This window comes from Mytilus edulis, chromosome 12 (assembly GCF_963676685.1).
Source record: "Mytilus edulis chromosome 12, xbMytEdul2.2, whole genome shotgun sequence".
Lineage (NCBI taxonomy): Eukaryota > Metazoa > Mollusca > Bivalvia > Mytilida > Mytilidae > Mytilus > Mytilus edulis.
Genome location: NC_092355.1, coordinates 10090040 through 10101601, shown reverse-complemented (window position 1 = coordinate 10101601; position 11562 = coordinate 10090040). Strand labels below are relative to the sequence as shown.

At 32.2% G+C, this 11562-nt stretch overlaps 1 protein-coding gene across 1 annotated transcript in view; it reads left to right on the top strand.

Moving 5' to 3' along the window:
- Positions 1-4108: 4108 nt before the first annotated feature.
- LOC139499674 (structural maintenance of chromosomes flexible hinge domain-containing protein 1-like) overlaps positions 4109-11562 on the top strand; it is a 75975-nt gene continuing 68521 nt past the window's right edge. Inside the window, exons 1-3 of the mRNA XM_071288432.1 lie at positions 4109-4305; positions 5412-5490; positions 10556-10714. Of these exons, the coding sequence (XP_071144533.1) occupies positions 4144-4305; positions 5412-5490; positions 10556-10714 (400 nt within the window). The 5' untranslated portion in view covers positions 4109-4143. The remainder of the gene's footprint in view (positions 4306-5411; positions 5491-10555; positions 10715-11562) is intronic.

The following is an 11562-nucleotide window of genomic DNA, read 5'->3' as shown; positions in this document are numbered from 1 at the left end:
CAAGAATTATCTGCAAGCAGAACAGCGATATCCCAAACCGTTCCAGGACTGAACAAGACTTTTAAAATGTGAAAAACTATTTTTGACAGTCCTGAAATGGTTTGGAAGGCTGTTCCATAAAGTAGCAGCAGCAAATTTGAACGATCGATTTTTTTACCGTAATGCTGTGGAATTTCAAGAATATTTACATACCTGAAATAATTTCAGATTTTTTTATCTGACATTCACCAAATTTTGTAAGCACTCAGGAGCTATATATATTGTTTGTAATTTTAAAAGTTTCTATAGCCATTGTTCTTATCCGTCTGATCCGCAAAGGGCACCTTAAATTTAAGTCAGAGGTCCTCGTAGGAGCTGGTAAAATCCTCATATACAAAACGGAGTGCTCTTTCATGCACCTTTTCTAGTTTTTTGGATTTTTTCTCAGTGCAAAAATGCCATGCCGGCGCCAAAGGGCAAAACATAAAATTACTAAGAATAAAAGTAAATTACTAAGGCTATCCAAAACTGAGCCTTAACGTTTTAATACATTTAATTGCTGTGATGCCTTCCTACAGATTGAGCATGTGTTTTGAGATCTCAACCCTCCCACTATACCTCTAGCCAAAATCAAACGCACTAATACGCACAGTAAAACTCAGATTAAGAGAAGTCCGAGTCCGATGTCAGAATATAAAACAAAACTGAGAAAATAAACAAAATGACAATAATACATAAATAACAACAGACTACTAGCAGTAACTGACATGCCAGCTCCAGGCCTCAATTAAACTGATTGAAAGATTATGTCTTCGTCATATCAATATCAGACACAATCTCTCCTGTTAGGGGTTTAGTATTATACCATCATGAAATATATGAGAAGAACAATACCCGTGTCATAGTAATTAATTTTATTTGCAAAATACACCCATATGGGTCAAGCAAACACAAATACAACATTTAATACAGACAGTGAAGAATTACAAATATAAACATAAAAAAAAACATAGTTATAAATGGTAATTAATGTAACCTTTGATGGACATGGACCTCATTTTCACAATTCTAAAGATTGCTTTACAAAGTCACCAATTTCTGTCAAAAGCTCAGATTTAGGATTTAAAAGTTGTTTTAGCTTTAAAAATGGTTGATAATTTGTAAAATCAGGATTTATATTATTAATCTTTAAAAATAAGCAATCTCTTAAAGTTGAGTTTAGTTTGCAATATAGAAAAAAATGGTATTCATCATCAATTTTTTATGTCATAGTCCACTACCAATCAAAAATTAATTGTCTTGTCATGGTGTAAACAATATAACAATTATCAAGTCAATATCTGCAAGCAAGACGAAATAAAGTCCTTAAAACTGACCAAACAACCGTGACATGATAAACTATTGATAAAACTTGACGGTCGAAGAATAAGGCAAGAAATTAACTGCAAGAAATTAGGATTCAAAAAGGACTTTCTTTCATCATCCTGGTCATGCAACCATCCTCACACATCTATCAATATAATCTATCAATATAAAAACAGCACAAAATTTGGAACCGTTCAGTTACAAATAGCTCAGCTCACGTGCAAGTAGAAAAAGCACAACAGTTAAAATCATAAGTGGAAACTGTAAAATAAAAAAAAACACCAGAAGGAACTTCATACAAAAAACTACTCTGTGATGAAATAGACAAACAATCTTATAACTCAAAATTATCAGAAGGACTCCTTGAAATTCAATACCGTATGAATCAACTTCAGACCAACTTTAAACCAATACAAACAAATTGATCAAAGCAAAAACATTAGTTGTTCCAGCAAAACCAATTAAAAAACAAGGGACAAAATGTAAAGCAATGCCAAATGTTCGAAAACATCTGAAATTATGTAAATTACTATATTCACATTGATAAACTGATCGGGCCTTGAACCGTAACAAAACCATCCACCACACACTCAATTGAGAACAGCAAAGAAAATTCTAAGAAATTCACAAAGAACAGAGGAAGCTATTTCTAGAAAATAACTCTACCAACAGAATATGGAAAACCCACAACTGAATACTTTTTAGTTTTATAAATTAATAAATAAAAACCGAAAATAGATGCATTCAAAAATTAATACTCGCATGCAAACCAAAGTATCCATCTGCTGAGTTCAGCCTTTTTCAACTGATTTTTATAGTTCGTTCTTATGTTGTATTGTTACACCACTCTGACTGTCCAAGATAAGGGAAGGATTGGGCGCCCTCTACCATATTTTACCCGCCACAGTCTGTATGTGTCTGCCCCAAGTAAGGAACCTGTAATTCAGTGGTTGTCGTTTGATGCTGTGCTGCATATTTATTTTTTGTTCAATATGTTGTACAATACTGATTAGGCTGCTAGTTTTCTCGTTTGAATTTTTTCACATTTCGCGGTCATTTTGTCACGGGCCTATTATAGCTGACTGTGCGGTATATATGATCTTTGCTCATCGACGAAGGTCGTACGATGACCCGTGTATTTGTTATTTTCTGTGTCATTTGGTTTCTTGTGATGCATTGTCTCATTGGTTATCATACCGCATCTTCTTTTTCATATTTGCCCGGATTATCACAGAAGTATGCTCGTTGGTGACATGAACACATCAATATTTGCATTTTCTATCAGTCATGATTTTTTTTATATAAAAAATTAAAAAGATCTAGTTAATTCCTAGTTAAGATCTTTTTTTATACTATTTTGTTAATCGAAATAGGTATAAAATAAGACAGTATTGGTATCATTGCAAATGAGTCAACTATCAAGAGACTATAAATATTCCTTAAATGTACGAATCAATTAAAATTTCAAAAGGCAGAAAGATGCTATTTATGTCATGATTAAAATCAAAATTGTGTTTAATAGGAGGGGCTGTAGGAGGATAATATAAGTCATGGTTCGATCCCTAATTGTGTTTTAAGAAGTGGAACTGTAGGAGTGTATCCATAGTACTTCCATATGTCCCGATTCGATTGTTAGGGGACGACCATTTTATATTCTAGGGGGGGGGGGGGCAGGAGGATTTTAAAAATAAATAACTCAGCCTTGATAATCACAAAAATAAATGGTTTGTTCTGTGGTAGTTTGAAAATAAATTACCTGACTTGCAATGTTATAGAAAATAAATAACTCAGCAGGTCTAATCGAAAGTATGAGATGCACATGACACCAGATTCTTCATAAATTCCCCAAAAAATCGTGAAAGACTTCCCAAATTTTTTTAATAACAAAAGTATAAGTATAATTTAAATATACTTGAAATGTCTGAAAATTGGTTTCATTTAACTTGAGGTATATTGTCTCAGGGAACCTTCACCTCACTTTTATTTTAACAGGGCCGTAACTACATGTAGGAAATTTCAAAACCAAACGCTTGTCTCCATATCCAATTGTGTTCACGGCCTTGCAAGAAGAAAGTTCTGTTTTCCCTCAGACTTATAGCCCTGATTTTTCGGGATTAATGTTTCTTATTTATTTGTCTTTTGTTCATTGATTGCCCTTCTGTATTCTGTAGTAATTTTGTTATGAACTTGATCATGAGTTTAAAAAAAAACCAGCAGCCACAGGCTTAACTATGTGAATTCAGTTTTTGCTTTATCATGCACATTGGTCTTTTGATGTTGTCCCTAGAAACTTCAGTCTTACACTGAATTTATACATTTTACTTTGAGACCAAAATATTGTCAAAAAATTATTAAAACAAAACTTCATTTCCAGATTATGAAAGGGTCTTCGGAACACCCAGAAAGCATGATTTTACATCATTAAGTAAGTAGCTTATTGGGCCTTCAGTGGCTCCAAAACCCTTCAAAAAAAATGTTTGCCTCGCTCCGCTCGGCGTATCATGTTTGCCAATACATTTAAAAGTGCCTATAGTTATAACTAAACTTTAATACTATGTATGTATGCAATACATGTATATGCAGTTGGGAATTTAAAGATTCATTTCCGAAGAATAAATTAACAATCGCAACACAACAACATTATATACACCTAATGTAAAACATAGCTGTTCAACTTTTTTTATATGTTTAAAGATGACTTTAAAACTTTCTATTCGGAATTTCTATTCTTATCCGATATGTTTTGCCGTTTATTGTCATAACATCCGGGTTAATTTTTGAACGCGGGTAATAACAAATATGGCCACCCACAGAAAAAGCGTGGGGGTTGCCTCTGCACAGCTAGAAGATGATGATGCATTCGTTTTCATATTTGATCGCAGAGACAAGGACGTCCCGGAAGTCAAAATACCTACTGGAGGACTTTGGAATTATGATGACTTTGTTAAACGGGTCCGAGAGGTGGGTTTTTCGCTTGGTGTCCGTCATGTCTGTTTGTTTACAAACAAAGTCATAACATATATAGCACTTCTAAGCATAGCAATCTCTCTAAGACAGGAGAGTTCACACTCATTGAAACATCTGGAGGCTCCCTCTTATACACTCATAATTATAATGTGAGGCAGGCAATGGGGGTAACAAAACAAGATATCTATATTCAGGTGCACATTTTGTGCCATATCTACACATGTATGTGAATGAGTGAAAGATCGGAGCAAGACTTGATGGTTCAGATTGTAATTTAATAATGGGTACAAAATATGCAATTGATATCACCGTAGCGACGTTACGTAATAAGTAAATGTGATTATGTCCCGAAGGTTTGTGCATGACGTTCCACGGAATAATCGCAGATATTACATTCCTCCTTAACTTTGAATTAGAAAATGACTATAAATGTAAAATAAAGTTATCCATTAATTAAATTATCACAGTCTCTGTATTGTTCACTAATGTTTTTGTAATAAAGATAAACTATAGCTGTTCACTTTCTCAATTTGTATAAATTATAATAGTCTCTATAATGTTCACTAAATTGAATCGGTCTCCTTTTTGGTTTATCATCTGTTTTCCAAGTTCTCTTTATCCGCCCCTCCGGCACTTTTCTTGTGGGGGGCCAATAATTTTGTATGTATACTGCCCCCTCCTGTGCGGATAAAGAGAACTTGGAAAACAGATGATAAACCAAAAAGGAGACCGATGCAATTTAGTGAACATTATAGAGACTATTATAATTTATACAAATTGAGAAAGTGAACATCTATAGTTGAAAATAAAGTTTCAACGATTTTGAGTTCATTAGTACACTGAAAATTTCCCAAAATTTTCCCATTTTTTTTTTTAATTTATTTTTCTACTGTACATGTACCCATATTAAAAATCAATTGGTATTGAGTTCCAATCCTACATTTTACTATACTGATAAATATATATTTTATTCAGTCTCATTCAAACAAGATTTTTCTATGAAATTTCCATATTGTTTATCATTGAATCAACACAAGAATTCATGATCCTTAAAAAATTATATGTGTTTTGTATGCAAGTACATGTATTTATCTTTTCAGACTATTGGAATAAAGAAAAATGAAAAATTTGTCATTGCCACAACAAATAGAGAAGAGATTAAAGATGATCCATCGTGGGGTAAAAGTTTATCACAGCTTTAACTTAAAAAAAAATTTAATATTTTTGTTTTTTTTAAATTGTAGTACTTTCCAGTAGCAAAATGGTGGTTTCCACTAGTGGAACTAGATTCACCTAGTGTTTCCTACAGGTGGTTTTGGCGTGTAATGGCGCCCTGCCGCGATTTCTCGACGCCCTGCCCTTTTTGGGGAAAAAATTTGACGCCCTGCCCTAGTTTTGTCGAAATTCCTGACGCCATGCCTTTACGGTACTGAAAGACATATTTTATGAATACCGCTCGAGTTATTTCCCTTCAAACGTAAACAAAAGTTCACTAGGACGCCATTTTGTAATCGATTTCGTAATCAGCTGATTAGCAAACTGCAATAGATTGAATAGTGAATACAGATACTAATCACGCGTCCTGATTGTATCCCCCAAGTCCCAGAAACATCGTTTTGCCTAGAAGATTAATGATATGACATGGTTTTGACAAGAAACTAAACCGGAAAACGATTTCAAAACATCGATTGCTTAGATCAATATTTTTGACAGCTGATAGATTTCTAATTTACATAATATATACATTGTTTGCATGGTTGAACAAGCCAATGAACGGCGATCATGAGACATTTGTCAAAGTAAAAAGTAAAAATTCTTTGCAAACTATTTTTAAATACAAATGCTTGACTGTACCTTAAATGAAATGAATAAAAATCCAAACTAAATTATTAAAAGCAGAATAATCCAGAAAATAAATGAATTCCTTGATGAAATGTTGTCTTTTGTTTACAAACATGTCACATGATAATTTTAGGCGGGAAAAATACTTGGGACAACTATTTCTGGCTATTTATAGACATTTAAAATAAACAGCTGATATGGTAGTGCCATGAAAGTAGTAAAACTTGGTGTATCTATATTAATTTAATTTGGAAAAGGGTGTAGAGGGGAAGGGGTTAATTTGTAAAGTTTTTTTTTTTTGTAATTTACTAAATTTTGGTTACTAAAAATGACCAGACAAATTCTTTAAGTTAATCATTTTAAATAGTCCATTCATATTTAAAAAAAAAAAAACAACCTATCACCCTGATCTTTTTTATGGAACTCTGGCTTTGGCAAACCAACATTTTTTTTCAATGTGGTCCCACATCAAGAATATGATAGACCCAGAAAGAAGTCTGTTACATGTATATATTTTGAACAATAACTATTAAAGAGGTCATTAAACTAGTATTTTTTAAATGAATCCATTTTATAGAAATTGCCTGTTTATGTTAAGTAAGTGCCCTAAAATTGTTGTCCATCGCGCTTAATGTGCCCTCTGAGCTAACAATTACCCTGCCCTTTTTAAAAGCTGCAGGAAACACTATCACCATACAAGATCAGCTGACTTTAAGATACATGTTGCTCATTCTTAAGGATGTATTCTTCTGACTTTTCAGTCTCATTCAGTCTCGTTGACATCTCGTTCTTGAATTATTTCCAAAACATATGATTTTTCTTCACCAATCATTTTGTTACAGTCTTATAAACCCAAAAAATCAGGTTAAAAAAAAGTTTAATTCCAGAAATGTTTGGCACCTCAGAGGTGTACATGCATCCTTAAGTGTTTTTTGTAGACTTGTTTGTCTTTGAACTCATGAGTTTGAATTATCCATTTGTATCGTCCACCTTTTGATTAAATTCTATTAAAATGTAAAATTTCAAAAATACCAAGCTCCCAAGCTCCCAAGGAAATGGAAAGTTACTAATCGAATGGTAAAATCAAAACCTCAAACACATCAAATGAATGGATAACAACTGTCATATTCCCGACTTTTTACAGGCATTTTGGTGGATTGAACCTGGTTTTATAGCTAGCTGAACCTCTCACTTGTCACATAAAATTCCATTATAATGTCAAGTACAGTACGGGTAGGGACTTATTTTTATGGATGTCTTAATCCGTCTAGATGTCAGACTGGTCGGACAGTTGTCCCAGTGTAATAAACACCTGCTGTGCAATATCCAAGTGGAAGGTCGTAAATCAATCTGTACCAGCTTGATTAGAATTAAATTTTATCTGTACAGATATATTAGTATTTATGGAGGATAGATAAATGTAAAATATTGTTTTGTATTCAAAGAGAAAGAATAAAAATAAAAATTAAATATAAGAATTAAAATTAAAATTAAATATAAGAATGAAAATTAAAATTAAATATAATTTTATTTTTTTTATAATTTGAAAAAGAAATAAAGACGATTTTTAACAATAAATTGTGTTGCCAATTATTTCAATAGTTTTGTGCCAATAAACTTTTTTGTATTTGTATTTGTAAAACGTAAATATTTCATCTAATTTAAAATAATAAGCCTAATAACAACCAAGACTGTTTTCAATAGAAGTTTAAATCAAATTGTTGAGACTTCAATCCCGTAAATTATACGAGTTTTCGTTGATGGTAATATTATTTCCCCCTTTTAACGTCCTGTTCCTTTATATGTTATTATTAGAAAATCAATTTTAAGTATAAGACCAACATATCGTATTTATAAAATATGTATAGGCATTGTGAATTAAGTTATTTTCCTTTTGATACAACTTTCCCCGTAGGAGCCTCTACATCTATTCACACCTGTCAATCATTTCTCGCAAGTGAAACATTTTGGTCAGACAGATCACTCGTGCTTTCTATTTTGACATATTTCCCGTTAATCTCTTTGAAAGTCAAACAATTGGTTTCTTTTAATACAATATTTATAACGCCAAGATCATATTTCGATTCCTATTTTTTAATTTTTTTTTTAAATTGTCGACACTCCAGATAATGCCTTTCTATTTTCATGTCTGAAATTTTTTATGAAAATCGACGGTGTTATATATATTTTACAAATTGTATCAAATCGATACACGAAAATTAAAGTTTAACCTTATATAGTTTATTGAATAAATGCACATTTATACCCCAAAGGGGTTGAAGGCTAGTCATACTAGTCGTGATATCAGCTGTCTTTACTTTTTCGTCGTACTTCTAGTCATACTAAAGCTCGCGCAGTCAGTATGATTTTTTTAAATCGATGTTGTATTATTTCCGAAGTTTAAAGGAGGTCTCCAAATAGATTGTTTTAATGGGAATCCGGGAAATGACTGATAAAAATAAAACAAAAAATAGTTAAAGAAGACTAAATCTTGTTTTGATTATACATACATATGTAAATCGATTAAATTTGTATTCTGGTAAATCGATCAAGAGCCTCAAAAATAAAGCACAATACTGTCAATCATTCCACATAAAATTTAATCATGAATGGATTTTCCCACGCGGTCGTTCAGTAAGGTCACCTGTGTTTACTGTTACGACATTTACCGCCATATAAAAATCTCGTGCAGTGGACAAAATCGATCTTTAATATCTTTTATTAGCATTCAATATTATTGTGAGTGGAGTCAAGTTAAAGTTCAACCACGTGCACACGCTGTTGATCACTGATATGTGTATCATGAAATTGTCTTTTCACGGCATTTTTTCTTTTAGATTGCTATAAAAAATATAACATACAAGTTTCCTTTTTTACATGGATTGTGCGTAAATTAATATTATGCAATTAAGGTCGGGATTTCGGGATCTGGGAATTCTTTTTTCGCGATGTCCGGATTTAAATTTATTTAAATTCGGGACCTTAATTGGGACTTCGTGTTTTAAGCCGGGGATTTCGAGATCCGGACCCCTTTTACCCCCTACCCCCAAATGCAGATCAATTATATTAATTTAGCATAATGAACAAACACGGAAATCTTAAAATAAACTTATGCCCGGGAAGAATCAATATTTTCTTCTAGTGTTATTATTTGCGTTCTATTTTAGTTATACATCTCCAACTTTCGGACAATATTTGTTTACAGTAAAAAGTAAAAACTACAAAGAATCATCAAGCTACTAATAATATACAAGTATTGCTCACTGTAATTATTTTTATCTCGGAACTGACCCAACACAGACTGAGTATTAAATACAAATTATAGAAATATTTTGCATGTGACCGCTTCAAACTAAAACGTATGCAGCAGTATTCTGCTAATCAATGGATTTACGTGGAAAATAAATCAGTAACTGTAAGCTTCAAGAAATAGAATACATGTAAAAAATATATATGTTGGTTTAAAAAATTATGCAAACAAATAAGAAAAAGATACTTGTAACAAAAAAAAAACAAACAAAAAGGAACATAAAATAAAAATAATTTTTAGGAACAAAGAAAATAAATAGCAGTTGAAATATAAAAACCATAATTAACAAAAATAGGCTATTTTTATTAAAACAAAGTTTTCTCCAGTACTTCACCTGTAAAAATATTTTATGTCAAATACGATGTAGAACTAAAATAATCAATAAAGTGACTGAGAGATTAAAATTAGAGGTAACCTGATTCTGAAATCAGTGAACCGTATATTCTAGCAACACGGATTAAGATGAAAGGACCATTCACACCTGGATCTGTTGATTAATGACCATACTACCTACTTTAAAAATGTCCGATTATTCATATCCGACTAGACGGATTAAGACATCCATAAAAATAAGTCCCTACCCGTACTGTATGTGTTAACAATACATACAGACATAATGAGTAAAATGTTAAAATAGGGACACAGCATTCAACACTATGTTATTACATGTATCTTAATCACTTTAAAAAACAAACAAATATATGTCAAGCATATAGACAAAGCACAAAATAAAAGACAAGAATACATAATCTTTATACCATAACACAATCACGTTATGTACAAGTACAGATCCTACCTTCCCACTGTTACACATTTTCATTCATTGCTACTCTGGGTTCATAGCTCTCCACAGGATCGAATCAGTATACCCGGTGTGTATAGGAAAGAGATATGGGGTATCTATAAAAGCAATAGCAACTAAACACCAAATCAAAAGTGAAAGTAGAGGTTCACTGACAGGCGTTTATACAATATGTCAGCCCCTAAATTATATACTGTCTAAATGGTATTTAAATAATAGGATTGTTGTTGTTAGGATTATATACTGTCACAAATTTTGATGATATCTCATATTTACATGTTATATTTCAGACATTATTGATAAAGGTGACACATTGTATGTATTGAAATCCATAAACCAAGAGTTATGTGCCCCTGCTAAGGAGAGAGTGAATTTCCTGCCTCATTATGATACCATTGTTAAGGGAGGCATGTATGAGTACTATGCATCGGAGGGACAGAATCCATTACGTAAGTACACGACTTACAGTACATACAAGTTAAGGGAAGCATGTATGAGTACTATAATCGGAGAAACAGAATCCATTACATAAGTACACAACTTACAGTACATACAAGTTAAGTAACATGTATGAGTACTATAATCGGAGAAACAGAATCCATTACATAAGTACACGACTTACAGTACATACAAGTTAAGGGAAGCATGTATGAGTACTATAATCAGAGAAACAGAATCCATTACATAAGGCAGATTTTACAATAAGAAGGAAATATTGTTTTTTTGTATCCATCAAAAAAGCAATTGCTGAAACTGTGAAACAGACTGTGTAATGGAGTAATGCATTATGTTAATGAATAAAATGTGTCTTTCTGAGTAAATAAAAATAAAAATTACTCTGTGTTTGTGTTTTTTGTTAGAATTAGAGGATTTTCAATTTCAAAATATTGGACATGGAATAGACATCATGACCTACTTTACTGACATCCAGCTTATTTGGAGTGGAATTTTGAAGTATTATTTATAAGTGGAGCCTAATAACATGGACTTCTATTTTAATAAAAAGTCTTCTTTTGTGTTTTAATCATAACTTTAAGGCAGATTTTTATTGGTAAAGGCTAAAAAAGGTAATTTAATAATATTGTTGCTAACGTCACGTCTTTTCCGTCCATTGTGGTATGTCACGATCGCAATTTTCTTAATGGTTCTCAGACAGCCCATTGTAGTTATTTTTATCCCGGGTTTTATAAATAATTGAAAATAGCAATCATATTAAATTTGGATGACGTAAGGGGTTCAAAGGACTTGAGGAATCAATATCATTGGCTGTTTTATTTTTTGCGAACGTTACTGCTCG